This window comes from Dermochelys coriacea, chromosome 27, assembly GCF_009764565.3.
Source record: "Dermochelys coriacea isolate rDerCor1 chromosome 27, rDerCor1.pri.v4, whole genome shotgun sequence".
Classification (NCBI taxonomy): domain Eukaryota; kingdom Metazoa; phylum Chordata; order Testudines; family Dermochelyidae; genus Dermochelys; species Dermochelys coriacea.
The window spans coordinates 14,567,267-14,582,473 of NC_050094.1; the positions used below are offsets into that span (position 1 = coordinate 14,567,267).

Genomic DNA, 15,207 nt, shown 5'->3' on the forward strand with positions numbered 1-15,207 from the left:
TCCCAGAGAGGAGACTTCCCCAGAGTCCTGACTGGTTTCGTAGGGAGTAGTTCCAGAGCATCGCCCGGGGACTCCGTGACAATCTTCATTAATGATCTGGAGGATGGTGTGGATTGCACCCTCAGCAAGTTTGCAGATGACACTAAACTGGGAGGAGAGGTAGATACGCTAGAGGGTAGGGATGGATACCGAGGGACCTAGACAAATTAGAGAATTGGGCCAAAAGAAATCTGATGAGGTTCAACAAGGACAAGCGCAGAGTCCTGCACTTCGGACGGAAAGAATCCCATGCACCGCTACAGACTAGGGACCGAATGGCTCGGCAGCAGTTCTGCAGAAAGGACCTAGGGGTTACAGTGGATGAGAAGCTGGATATGAGTCAACAGTGGGCCCTTGTGCCAAGAAGGCCAGTGGCATTTTGGGATGTACAAGTAGGGGCATTGCCAGCAGATCAAGGGACGTGATCATTCCCCTCTATTCGACATTGGTGAGGCCTCATCTGGAGTACTGTGTCCAGTTTTGGGCCCCACACTCCAAGAAGGATGTGAAAAAATTGGAAGAGTCCAGCGGAGGGCAACAAAAATGATTAGGGGACTGGAGCACATGACTTATGAGGAGAGGCTGAGGGAACTGGGATTGTTTAATCTGCGGAAGAGAAGAACGAGGGGGGTTTTGATAGCTACTTTTCAACTACCTGAAAGGGGGTTCCAAAGAGGATGGATCTAGACTGTTCTCAGTGGTAGCAGATGACAGAACAAGGAGTAATGATCTCAAGTTGCAGTGGGGGAGGTTTAGGTTGGATATTAGGAAAAACTTTTTCACTAGGGGGTGGTGAAGCACTGGAATGGGTTATCTAGGGAGGTGGTGAAATCTCCTTCCTTTGAAGTTTTTAAGGTCAGGCTTGACAAAGCCCTGGCTGGGATGATTTAGTCGGGGTTGGTCCTGCTTTGAGCAGGGGGTTGGACTAGATACCTCCTGAGGTCCCTTCCAACCCTGATATTCTATGAGTGTGGCCTAGTGGATAGTACAACAGATCTGGGATGCCAGAGACCAGGTTCTACTCCCAACTCTGCCTGCTGGGTAACTGTGCCACCTCGCCATTCTGTACCTCAGTTCCCCTCCCCCCCCGCTATAAAATGAAGATAACACTGATTTACTGATGAAATGCCCTATATAAAAGAGGTAGTGATTATAATAAATGGATTTTAAATGGTTAACCGGTAGATCTCAGAGTCATTGTAAATGGGAAATCATCTTCCCTCAGTGATCTGTTCTTGGCCTGAAGTTATTCAATATCTTGGAAGAAAATAGAAAATCGTGGCTGGCAAAATATGCAGAGGACGTAAAGATCAGCGAAATGGTAAACAGCACCGGGGCCAGGTCACTTACACAGAGCGACCTGCATTGCTTCCTAAGGCAGCTCATTTGACTACAGCCAATGCAAGGTCATCCATCTAGGAACAAAGACCGGAGACCACACTTCCAGAATGGGACTGCGCTGGGATGCAGGGACATTGCAGAGGAATCCAGGTCACGGTAGGTCACCCAACTGAACATGCTCTCCCACTGCGATGCTGCAACTAAGAGGGCAAAAGCAGTCGCCGGAGGTACAAGCAAGCGAATGTCAGACAGGAGCAGAAAGAAAAGGAGTACCCGTGGCACCTTAGAGACTAACAAATTTATTAGAGCATAAGCTTTCGTGAGCTACAGCTCACTTCATCGGATGCATTTGGTGGAAAAAGACAGGAGCAGGGAAGTGGTGTCACCCCTGGGCACAGCACTAGCCAGACCATTATTGGATATGGCGTCCAGGTCCTTGCGTAATTCACAGAGGATGTTGACAAACAGGAAAGGGTTCAGAAAAGAGCTATAAGAATGAGTCCAGGTCTGGGAAACCTGCTTTAGAATTAGAGGCTTAAGCAGCTCAGTCTATTAGTTTAACCTTCTCTTGGACAAGAGGTGACTTGATCGTGGCCTGCACGTACCTACCTGGGGAAGAGATTTCAGATGGCAGTGGGCTCTTTACTCTAGCAGAAAAAGGCAGAACAAGATCCTGTGGTTTGAAGCTGAAGCCAGACACACCGAGACCAGGAAGAAGGAACATGTTAAAAATGAGAGTTACTACCACTGGGCTAGCTGCCTTAGGCCCATGGCGGATTCTCCATCATGTGAAGTCTTTAAATCACACTGGGATGGCTTTCTACAAGCTACGCTGTAAATCCGCATCACGCCCATAACTGTTGTTTGAAATCACCAGCCAAGAATCTCCACGCCTGCGAGGTGGGAGTTCAGACAAGATCACCGTAGTGGCCCCTTCTGGCTGTCACAGCTGTGAACAATGTATATCACAATAGCGCCTAGAAGCCCCCACTGAGCTCAGGGCCCCATTGGCTGGACATTGCCCAGACACAGTGTGAGAACATCTCAGCCCCATAGAGATCACAGTCAAGAGAGGCAAAGGCTGGGGGGTGTGGGGGGGAAGAGGGAACTGAGGCACAGAGAGATGAAGTGACCTGCCCAAGGTCACACAGAGTTGAACCCACATTCCCAGTCTCAGCCCAGAGCACCCCTCCTATCAGTTCTGTATACCAGACACACCCTTCTGTTGAGCAACTCCACTCTGCCCCGACAGGGGAATGGGTTTTTTTTACGCCTCTAATTGCTATAGTTCCACTCCTTCCTCCTTCTTACCCACCTTCCAGCCTTTTCCCTTGACGTGACTTGCTTATTAAGGGAGGAGAGTGGAGGATGCTCGCAGTGACGTATGCAGGAATGGTACTTTGCCTTCAATTATTTCTCTTGCTAACACGCAAGGAATTCTCGTTTCAGACACACCCCCATTAATTACAACCTGTGCTTTCAACGAATTACAGAAGCAAAGTCATCCAGGGAACAACATGCCTGAGCTCTCTGCAACATCAGGTGCCAGTAATTACTCGCAGGCTCAAAAACCCAAGGATAGTTATGTGGTTGGGGCCACTGAGACAGGTTCACATCCAGAACTTTAAATCACTCGTGCAATCCCCCCCCCCCGAGATCATGTGCATGTTTGTCGGGCATGCAGACTGCATGCAATTACAGCAACAAAAACTCTGTCATTTCACGGCCTCCAGCCAGGGCACTTCCGGCCAGGATCCTGTCACATCTCATGAGCTCAGAGAAGTCAGGCTAGATCCGTGCTTGGATGGGAGATGGTTCAGCAGTCGGCACTCTTGCGTTGGAGTCGATGGCCCTGGGGGTCGTTCTGGTGCCCGGGAAGAGCGGCAATGTCTAAATCCCAACTGAGCCAAAGCCCAGCAGTGAAGGAAGGGCTAACTGCAGGTACTGTCTTCCAGAGGAGATGTAAAGACCAAGTCCTAAGCATTCACGGTTATTGACTGACATGGTCAGGGTGGCGTTTTTCATACAAGTCAAGGAAGTAACCCTGGTGCCCTGGGGAACAGGCTTTGGCGTGCAGCACTTTCAAGCCAGCCCATTCAGAGGGAAATGGCAAGTAGGGACCCGTCCTGTGCAACGCACAGAAAACAAGCCACGGTGCCCTGCCAAGGACGGCTATAGATGACCCCCGAGGCTGCCATTCCGTGACCTCGGCACCCACCTCTTCATGCAGCGCATGAAGAAGACACTGTCCCGTTAGGTCACCCCTGTAGCAATCATGCTGGTTTCCCCACCGGACAGGAGCCAAGGAGAATGAAGCAGCAACGTCCTCTACAACATGGTTGGTTCCAAGAGAGGATCAGCTGCAACTCGAGGGCTTGAGCCGCTTAGAAGGGGGTCGGTGCAGATGCTGACCCCTTGCTGCTGCTTTTCACCAAGGCGAACGATGAAGCTTTTATCAGGGCCACACTCCCCCTCCCAGATGCCTCTAGCAAGGCTAAACGGCCCAGGGTTCACAGTGCAGACACACCCTTCATGGCAGCACTCTGAGACCCTGGACTGAATTTAAGGTGCTGGTTTGCTCTATAAAGCCCTAAGGGAGACTTTGCTCCTGAAGAGACCACGTCTCCCCTTGCACCAGTCTCCCCCCATTCATTTTATTTATAAATGCTGTACATTCTCATCCACAATAATTAAGATCATGAAAATCAAGACTTTGCAACTCTCTGAAAGTTCCCAGGATTTAGTGATCACATGAAATGCTAATTAGCAAAACAACTGTGACGAGGGAGCCCCAAACCACTGCAGCCCTTTTCAACCTAACTCACATTTACCCTTTCAACAGAACTTCTGCTTCATAGAAAGGCCTGTGGCTTAACAAAGTTCAGCTGCGCCTGCGTCTAGTGCTGGGTGATCAGTTATCGCCCCCACAAGCCTCCTAGGGCTCTGCAGGGCTGATTTTTCTCACCCTTGTTAAATGCTCAGAATCCTCCTCGACATCTAACCTGTGAACTGACCTCTTCACCCTACACTCATTCCAGGGAGCTTCTCTCCTTCCAGGCAGGGAGCAAGGAGGGACACTCACGTGGGAAGCGCCACCCAGAGGGGTTGCTGATGCTGGGACAGACACCACTGCCTGAAGGAATTCTGTTAAACGATGACTGATGAATAAATTTGTTAGTCTCTAAGGTTCCACATGTACTCCTTTTCTTTTTGCGGATACAGACCAACACAGCTGCTACTCTGAAACCTGACAGAGAGAGACACACACACGCAGACACAAGGGATGAGGGGGGCAGGCAGGGGAGAAAAAAGGAAGAGGGGCAGGTGTGGACTGAAGATGGGGTGATGGTCAGAGCAAGCAGCCAATTAGCACAGACAGGACAGAGCAAGTCCAGACAAATCCCCAGCCAGGTCTCTGAATGTCCAAAGATCCCTGCTTTGGCTGCTTCTGGCAGGTGCAGTGTAGTGGGAGGGGGGGTGCACTCAGAGTTAACACCCTGCTCTTAGGAAAAGCACACAGGGAACCTAAGTGTTCCCAGGTGACAGACAGCAATAGAGCATCCCCTAAAACTGGCCTGAAACCTTCCCTTCAGCACTGACGCAGCGGGAAAGACGTCCCCTACTCAAACCCCAACATCTCTTCCTGCAGTAACAAGAGGTTTTCCTTATAAATCTCCCATCACAACACTGGCCAGTGTCAACCCTACTCCGCTCGTAAGAGCTGACACCGCAGAAGCTGTCTGAGGACCAGAATACAGCCAGAGACACTGACCTGCTGCCTCCAGGGGCTACACTACTGTCTGACGGAGAGCTGTGCGCTGCCAGGGAGCTGCCCATTCTCCATCCCCAACCTCTGATAAAGGAGGAACCAAGGTTGAGAGTTTCCAAAAAGTGATTAGCAATTTTGGGGGGCCACGTGGCTTTTCCAGAAGATGCTGAGCACCCACCCCTTGAAATCCAGGCACCTTAAAGACATAAAAACTGAAGTGCCCCAAATTGTTGAGAACAGCTTGGCCAGACTGGCCTTAATAAATTGCCAGCCAGGGCAGGAAAATGCACCAGTCAGCTTGCTCAGCAAATTAAGACTTGCAAAACAAAAAAGTATCCATGTTTTTTCACCCTCCCTAACCGCCTTTCCTCCTCTCTGCCCTCCACCCTTGCTTGTGAATAAAAAAAGCATCACTTCAGATCCAAATTCCATTCCCTGTGAAGTACAAAATTAAAGACTGACCATGGAGCCAAACTGAGCAAAATCTAGTTTGGTTTAATTCCTCCAAGACCCGTTGGTAAAAGGAACCCAGCTGTTTTTCTACAGGAAATAGCATATACACTTTTGCCTTCACATACCACCACGGCATGAACAGGATTACATTAGCCTTTTTATACATTCATACCAAAGCAGCAGCAGCAGCTCTCAGCACAGAGATAGACACGGCAGGGCGGGGGGATAGATTAACATTAAAACTTAACCTAGAAAATTTTCCCTTGCAATTTCCCAGTGATCTTTTTATTAACTAATTTTAAGAAAGTTCCCATAATTAGGGCAGGGAAATCGAGATTTGGAAACATTCCCCTTTGCAAACAAGAGCAAATCTGTTCCAATGCAGTTTAAATTTCCAGGCTGATCTCCAGTTTAGCAAACTGCCCCTTCCTCTCTGCCTTTCCCAGAGATGCCCCTGGCTGGTACCAGCCTCACCTCTGCTTGGGCTGCGCAGCTGCCACAGAGTTTTAACTTTGTTTTTAGAAGAGGTTTTGTGACCCGCTCCCCTACCTCTGTTGCGCAAAGAGCTGGGATGCTAATGGCAGCAACCCACCGTACAGGATCCAAGTTACTATTATTGCTACAGTTCCAACCTTCCTCTCCCTTGCCCACCTTCTAGCCTTCTGCCTTGACGTGACTTGCTGATCAAGCAAGGAGAGTGGAGGATGCTTGCAGCGATGTATGTGGGAGTGGTACTTCGCCTTCAATCATTTCTCTATTATGTATCGTTTGTATTGTGGTAGCACCAGGCAACCCCCAGCCCCACTGTGCTACACAACATCTGCCCCCGGTACTGTAGCATCTCCAAATCTTTACTGTCTTTCTCCTCACAACCCCGTCAGGCAGGGTAGTGCTATTACGCAGGCGGGGAACTGAGGCACACAGAGACTAGCCCAAGGTCATACTGAAGGAGCAGGGAACTGAACCCAAGTCCCCTAAGCCCCAGGATTGAGGTCTAATGACAGCACCTTCCTTCCTCTCTTTTAGAGCGAGAGGCCCCATAGAGTAAGTATAGACCCTTCCTCCCACACACTGAGCCTGTGAGGCCCATGGGATTCTGGAAAATTAATTCCTCCTTAATTGCTTAATTGAACACTGAGGAGCGTTGAAAGAGTTTGGGTCTCTTCTGCGTCATGCAGCACAAGCATCATGTCTGGCTGCGACTACTGGCCTGTGTTGAGGTGCCAGAAAGCAGGATACAATCCTGGAAGGACCATTGTCTGTCCTCGTGTGGCCTGCAGTGGGATATTGGACCATCTGGACAGTGCCATTACACCAGGGCCTGCTAAAGTCAGAAAGTTCAGGTCTAGAAGCTACAGGTACGAGGGACAAACACAAGGAGATCATTGGGACTTAGAAAAAATTACACCTGAATATGGACCAAGCAAATTCAGAGAGGCAAGTACTGCCTCTGTGGCACCCTGCCGCGAGAACTCGAGGCAAGCTTTCTTGCAGGTACACAGGAACGAGGAATTTCCCAGGACAATCATTTTGGCATGCCTCTACAGCTGGCCTTTGCAGCCTCCCAAGGCTCCAGGAGGCTCCTTCAATATACAGATTTTTTTTTTTTAATGACTCACAAGTAAATTGTTGTGCCTGTAAAAACAAAAACGAGCACTTGTTACCATGCAGCCATCGACCAAATTTCCTGGAGAGCATGGATGCAATTCCCGCGACTACTTGATATATAAATTATAACACTATTTTGGACACAATCTAAAAACATCAGGCAAAGAAACAGCCTTTGTATATCACAATGTTATTTCTAAATTGACAAAGAGAACCTCGTGGGCTTTGTTCCTCCTCTCCAGGCTGCACATTTTGCATTTTTTACTTTGCCATGGAATGATTAAGAGCCTGTGGAACAGTGGGCTCAAGGTGTGGAAATGCCAAAGGGCAGCAGTGCCGGAAAAACCAGCTCTATGGGACTCTTCGTTAGCTCAGAAAAACCAACAAATCATACGTTGAGACATGAGTGAATTTTCAGAACTAAAAGCAAATCAAAGCAAAAGGCAACGCAAAGCAACGCTGTCACGGGGTTTCAGTCCAGTGTAGAAAAGGTTTGAACACATGGCTTTGTTTATTCAGAGGCAGGCTTACCGCACATTGGACACTTTTAAAATATAGATATATACGCAGGGCTGCAAGAATAAATTAAAAGCAAAAAGAGGAAAGAATCCAGGAAATTAAGATCTTTCTCATAGGATAGCTATATTTCAAATTATAGCCACAGCATCCAGTGTCCCTTTGCAGGCAATAAAGTAGCAGCAAGCGTGTTCGTTTTGTGTGGTTGCTACTTGCTGTCTTTCATTAGTGCCTTTATGAATACTTTATAATGAGAGCCCCTTTGCAAAACATTAATTCAACCATTTAGGGAGAAATCCAGGCCCTACTGAAGTCAGTGGGAGTTTTGCCACTGACTTCAAGGGGGCCAGAGTTTCACCTTAAGAATTAAGCCTCACAACACCCGAGTTGTCAGTTCAAATCCTATCTCAGGTGTGTGGGAATAAACAGGGAGAAGTAAACTATCACCTTCAGTGCGGTTACTCCGGAATTACATCTACATGCTGGATATCAGAATCCGGCTGCACCTTAGTGAGGATCTACGCTCAGAAGACACACCAGTGCCACAAAATCAAAGCTACCATTTCGGTAGAGTGCATTCACACTGTGCCACCTGGACCAGCTCCAGTTACGTCGCCTGTGTCCACACAGCAGCAGCTGTACCCCAGAAAGCATGGTGCACTGCGGCTGGGTATCCCAGGGGCCTCTGCACCACCTGCAGGCTCATCCTGATGTGGGAAACATTTGCAGTATATTGTGGGAGAGCCGCTGGCACTGCAAGGAACTGCAGGAGTTGTGGGTCACGCTCAGAATCCTAGCCGATCGATCCCATAACGCACCATTCCTGAACTACGCGGATGAGGAACACCACATGCTAACACCTTGTTGGAGGCCTCAGCAGACAGGCCAAGGCCGGATTGGACAACAGAGACACAACCATGCGTCAGCCCCGGGGCGCTCACGCTGGGGAAGGACTGGCTCATGCTGGGAAGGAGAAGTCCGCACTGCAGCTGCCCATGCTGTAGCGACACAAAGGCCTTTGGTCTCAAAGGATTGCCAAGCCAGCCCCCTTCACACTCAGGAAACCAACCTGTCAAGATAACACACTCCTTGGACGTGGCCTTTTGCCCTGAGGTCATGTCTGAAAAATTCCGAGAGGAGATTTTTATGGGCTGCTGCAGGACTGGAAGGCAGCAAGAGAACACCGCAAACCACCACCAACTACAGCGATCAGAGGGCAGGGCAGGAAAGCCCAGCAGAGATTTAAATGGGACGTGTGTGATGAAGCGGGACTGTTCTTAATGTTTCCTCTGAATATTGTGGGGGTGCCTCAGTTTCCCCCTGTGCAGTTCTTAAATATCTAGGTGGTGCGATAAGGGTGTATGATCCTTGCAGAGCCCCAAAGGACAGGTGTGTGCAGGAGTCTGGACACAGAGAATGGCTGACACCCTTTTTCCTGGCAACTGATGGCCTGGCCCTTCTCCCCTGCAAGGTGAGAGCTAAAGGGTTGGAGAACAAAGGAATCAGGTAACCTCCTGGCCCGGGAAAGGGACAAAGCCCAGAGGAGGAGGGGCTGGGCAGAGTTTCAGTTTGGGGCTGGCTGGGGACGAGGAGTGAAGCGCAGACGTGGTTGTCTGGCTCACTGCCCCCCAAAATGGACACAGGTGAGGGGTCCTGTTCTCTGCACCTACAAGCTCTGTATTAGATCATGTTCCTGTCGTCTAATAAACCTTCTGTTTTACTGGCTGGCTGAGAGTCCCGTTTGACTGCGGAGTTGGGGTGCAGGACCCTCTGGCCCCTCCAGGACCCTGCCTGGATGGACTCGTTGTGAGAAGCGCACGGAGGGGCAGAAGATGCTGAGTGGTCCGAGGTCAGACCAGGAAGGGGGAGCCGGGGGAGCTGTGTGTCCTGCAGACAGGCTGCTCCCAGAAAGGAGACTTCCCCGGAGTCCTGCCTGGCTTCTTAGGGAGCAGCTCCAGAGCATCGCCCGGGGACTCCGTGACAACGTGTCTATTCAAGCTGTTTATTATCGTTCTGTTAAACTGCAGTATTTACGCTAATTCCTGCCAGCACAAATACATTGAGTGTCTGAATCGGGTGTCTCGTATCTTCCCTCTACAACAATAACGGAGAGAGGCTCCCCAAGTGGGGGCGCTGGGCGGGGAAGGGATTAGTAACGAAGGTTCCGTTGAGCAAAGCACTTAAGCCCATGCTTAAACACTCTGCACCTGAGTGGGACATTCAGCCCATCCTGCGGGAATTACTGACGTGAAGCACATGCGCTAAGGTTCTGCTGACTGAGGGCCTGATCCTAACCCCACAGAAATACATGGCAAAACTTTCTGTGGGAGCATAACTGGGCCCAGTGGCTAGAGCTTTGCTGGTTACAGTTACAGAAAGCTCTCCCAAGAAGGAAGGAGGTCAGGAAAGAAGACGAAGGCATCCCAAGCTTGCAGGGGGCAAAAAGAATCCCAGCAGGACCCATGCGCCTTGGCCCATTATCGCCATCCGAACTGGGCAGCCTCAGGAGAGCACTGCAGGGCAATATAAATAAATCCGTCCTCCCAGCCATAGCTCTCCTGCCGGTTAACCAATGGTCTATCACCATCTTTTGCTGAAAAGGTTTCCCTTTTGGTTCACCAAGATTCAACCGCAGGACACAATAGCTCAAGTCTGCAAATCCTAACCCAGATCCCCACCCCCATCTTTGCTGGATTTGGCACCAAGGTCCCGATCCTGCAGTCGGATCCCCCTGCCTGTGCAGATCCCCAAGAGGGCAGACTGATCCGAGCGAGGACAGCACACGTCAGGGAATGTCAAGTTAAAGTGACCTGTGCCCTGCCCCTTTAAGCCCAGACGGTCTGTGGAGGGGGTCAGCGGGGCTAGCTCTGGTTGTAGCAGCAGACTTGTGTGTGTTCCTAAAGGACAGAGCAGCCATAGGGTTTGTACCAGCTGATTAGTTTGTCTGTTTGATCCTAAGCTTAATAAACCTCCGTTTTAAAATGCTCCCTGGGCTTGGGAGCGCAACACTACCATATTCCTGGTCCTGATAACCACGGCAGGTGCAAGAGTCTCCTCCTTTCCAACAGCTGCCTCCTGAACCAGCTTCCTCGGACTGTACTCGGCCATTTTTGTCCTCCTGGTTATTATTTAGCTCTGCACAAGAGCCTTGAGAGTCAGTTTACAGGGCGGAAGCCATCCAAAAATAAGGGGGCAAGGAAAATCCCCGGTTGTTCTGCTCCTCACGGACTGAACTGGGGGTTCGGATGCAGAGGGAAAAGCAGGACCAGCTCTCCAAATTTAATTGCATTGTACGCATTTGTGCAAAACAAAACAACCCTAACGCGCTTACGTGTTGTGTGATGACTTAAACAACGGAACCTACACAAGACAGGCTGGACATGGCATAAAACAGCTGCTTCAAAATGAAAGGGCCAAATGCAAAGGGGGGGAGGGAGGTAAGCCAAGCAAAGAATTTGCCCCTAAAGGCAATAAATATAGGACCTCCCCGCCAACATGTTTAACCTTTAAAGCACAATGCTGCTCCCACCAATACGAACGGGAATTTTGCTCATAGCTTCTGCTTCTTACGAAGCGGTCACGATTTTATGGGGTCTCAAGATATTTGGTGTCAAAGCCCCAACTCCAGGAGTCATGTGGTTATGGGAGAATCTCAGATTTCATTGTAAAAGGACATTTCTGGCTCTTGTGGCCGCAGAGAAAAGCTTGAGAAAAGCACGACCTGCTAAAGGCTCAGCAATTAGAAGGAAACAAGAACCCGGCCACCCAGCATTTCTGGAGCTCACGATTTCTATGCCAATCCCACGATTTCTGAACATCTGGAGTTAAGAACCTTGCCAGTGCTAAACTATCACTTGAGCTGGTGAAGGAACTGAGGAGTGCTAAGGCCAGTGCGTCAGGATGCAATTGCAACAGTTATGCCATTTTTTCGCAAGTGCATCCTCGCCTACTAATTATAGCCTAGTGTAATTTAACTATCCTATAAAATTTCATCCTGAAGACCTCTATTTTTTCTCCTATTTGAAAGCATAAGAGAATTTATTTTAAATATATGTACAGAAAACAAAATACCCTGAGCCCATTGCTCAATTCAGTGGCATTCAAGGCAGGACATTCGAATTTTATCATCCAGAGAGTTACATTTCACAGTAAACATACTGTTCTGTTCTCAGTATCCCACAGAACTGTGCTAGACAAACAGAACAGATTGCTCCAAGAGCCACCACTTGGCTGGATGGCTCCATCTGAAAGCACCTGCAGCCACTCATACAAAAAAATATATGTTTGTGCAATTTACTGATGTTATTTGGTGAAGAAACTCTCGATCAAGCTGGAAACCGAGGACACAGACTCGTCTGTTTCATGCCTATTACTTCTCCAACCAGCTTCCAGCTGTGCAGGGCTATTTTAAGAGAGCGCGCCCCATTTGCGAGCATGGAAGTTTATACAGACTATCCAAACCACGCACTTAGATGCTCAGATCAGTACCGAGGGTGAAATTAACCCCGTGCAGACACCAAGCACCAGGCTGATACCGGAAATTTACATAATGTGAGCCAATCCTGCAAAGACTTTCTCACATGCTAACTTTACGCAATGCAGCCAGCCCCAGCAGCTTTAAAGGGGTGCAGCCAGCCACAGCAGCTTCAGAGGGGTGACGCATGGTGCGTTCGGTTAAGCACAGGCTCAAGACTTGGCAGGCTCAGGTCATTAGAGGCATTAAGTGGTGCAAAGGCATTTTGCTAACCCTCTGCCTGGGATGAATGACTCCCCATAAGCCTTCTAACACAGCCTCCCATGCTGTGTTAAACCAGGCCTAGAAACCTCACTGTAACCCAGAGCCGGAGACTTCACCCCATTTTGCTTGGTAAAAGCAGATGCATTTAAGATGAATTTTGAATTTCTGTCTCGGAAAAAAAAAAGGGGGGGGGGAGAAATCAGCTGCACAACCCCCGCAAGCTCTGTTTTCAGACTCAGTGAAAGGACTCATTTTTCCCCGTTTGACTCCAATACATTTGGCATTAAGTGCTGACAGTTCTGCCAGTTCTGTTCTGCCAAAGATAAATCAGATATGTAGCTTCTTTTTAAGATACTTACGATTTACTATTCAGGAAAAGGAAAAGATTTCCAGCCCTACCACTCGCACAATCCCCAGCAATAACTATGCAGCTATCAAGTGAGTAATAAAGTGACCTGAACAACATATCAGAGGACAAGAGGGTCAGAAATCTTCTGGACAGAAGTGACGCTCTGGGGACTAAGTAATTGCTGATCACTAAAGTTAACATGCTAGAATCACATTTGTTTCATAATGGGAAATCCACTCATACGCAGGCTGAAGCTATGCCCCACTCGTTACCCAAATCACTCACAGAAAATGCTTTCATGAGGACTCACCAAAAGGCTTTTTCTTTAAAAGCTGAGTACCCCTTGTGGAGAGAGCCAGAAAGCGGAGGCTTGATTTTCTACATAAACCATTCCATTACTGAATGAAATCTACCAATGCGAGCACCCTCCCAGCCAGCCACCGAACTGCAGGGTGCGTAGATTACATGACTTTGCACACTTACTGCAGCAGGCTGACAACTTTGCTAATATATCCCAGGACATGGGACTTATTATCACAGCAATAAAATCCAGACTGCACAGACCTCACCAACCAACTGCCCTTTTTTGAAGATAAATGGTTCTTGAAATGAATTACTCACCCAGGGCAACAAGAAAGGGGGTTTAAAGAACCCCGTTTTCTTTTAAGTTCTTCAAAGCAGGTTTCTCTGCCAAATTCACACTTTTTAAAAGAAAAAGTAAAGTTTTCTCTCCCCCCATGTGCATCACAAACACATATATAAATAAAAGACCAAGCAACTCAACCGTGATCTTCAAGGAGACTGGATTCATTCAAATATGCTGAGATTGCAACAGTTTGTGTTGCCTTAGAGGAGTGAAAGTTTGCAGGGTTAGGAGTGGAAGGAGCTGGGGAGCGTGAAGGGGGCGAGACGCCCCCAAACTCCAGTTTCCTGGGAACCTTGGATATTTCCAGCTGCAAGGCGCAAACAAAACAGGAAGCAACAGTAAAGCACGAAAACAACCCGAGGCATCCAAAGGGCTGCCTTGCAGACAGCCACTTGCAAACAACGGGCCCGATTCTGGTGTCCCGCCCTCAGCCTGACACCTTTGACTCCAGGTGGAGCAGCTCCATCTCCTGCTTTACACCAGCCCATGAGGAAGCAGAATCACGCCTCTTTCTCCAGCTCCATCCCCTTATTTTCTGAGGTCATGCCAGAGCAAATGGCTCCAAAGCAGAGAGTCTGAAGCGTCCCACCTAATCAGCCCGGCCCCTGCCGCCTGGGCTCTGCAGACGGAAGCCCACGGCCCGGTGGGGCATTTCCCACCTGCAATCCGGATTTACACACACGCGACCCACACGCCTCCGAACCGTGCCCCGGCTCCCCAAGCGCCGCTCAAGCGAACCCAGCGGAGCCTGCAGCGAGGCGGGCAGGGGCAGGGGCGCTGGGGGCGGGCGGCTCGGGCAGGGGCAGGGGCAGGGGCGCTGGGGGCGGGCGGCTCGGGCAGGGGCAGGGGCAGGGGCAGGGGCGCTGGGGGCGGGCGGCTCGGGCAGGGGCAGGGGCAGGGGCAGGGGCGCTGGGGGCGGGCGGCTCGGCTCGGGTCCCTGCTCCCCTGTCCTGCAGAAACCGGGTCGCCCTCCGCACGGAGACCGAGCCTTCCCCCCTCAACTTTTACTGCTGCTGCCGCAACAACTATTCTGCCCCCCCATCCCCATCCCTCCCGCCGTATTCCTCCAAAGTCCCGTCCGTGCACGCGCCTGCCCTCCAGGAGACCTCTCCCTAATGCTCATTAGTTTAATTAATGAATCCGTGCCGCGCTTCCCAGTGCATCGCCCTCTGCACAGCTGCAGCTACGGCCCGGGCGGGGGGGGGGGGTGCACCAAGCGGAGGCTCAGCCGCAGGCCCCCCCGGCCATGCCATGCCCGGCCCGGCCCCCGCTCACCTGGCCAGCTCCGCTGGGCGGCCGCCCCCGCTCCGGGCAACATTCTCCCCGCGCGCGCGCCCGCCCGCCCGCCGCTCGCTCCGGAGAGGGCGCAGGGGCCGGGGGAGCGCGCGCGCGCGCGCCCGGGGGAAGGGCGGGCCGGGGGGGGGGGAAGCGGAGCCGCTGGTTCGCCGGGGGGCGGCGCCGGCCGCCTGCCCCCTTGCACGTGGCTCGCGCCCCTGGTGGCCCATCAGCGCCCCCCCCGGCCTGCACCCCGCGGGGTAGGGCAGGGATGCAGGAGCGCAGCCGGGGGGGGGCCACTCTGGGAGACTCACTCACCCCTACCCTGTGGAGACTGGGGGGCTCTTCCCGAGGGAGCAGAGGCGGGGAGCTGCCTGGAGGGGCCAGGGCTGCCTCAGGAGGCGGCTGACCCTGGGCTCACAAGGGGGGGTTCCTGGGCCCCATCCCAGCTTGCTGCCCCCACCCCCAGCAGC

The 15,207-nt window shown here is 51.0% G+C and overlaps 1 protein-coding gene across 3 annotated transcripts in view; it reads right to left on the bottom strand.

Moving 5' to 3' along the window:
* Positions 1 to 14,831, bottom strand: part of ZNF385C (zinc finger protein 385C) — a 191,387-nt gene extending 176,556 nt beyond the window's left edge. For all 3 annotated transcript variants that reach the window (XM_038385466.2, XM_038385465.2, XM_043503524.1), the window contains exon 1: positions 14,735 to 14,831. In XM_038385466.2, coding sequence (XP_038241394.1) covers positions 14,735 to 14,777 — 43 coding nt within the window. In that variant the 5' untranslated portion in view covers positions 14,778 to 14,831. The remainder of the gene's footprint in view (positions 1 to 14,734) is intronic.
* Between the last annotated feature and the right edge of the window lie 376 nt (positions 14,832 to 15,207).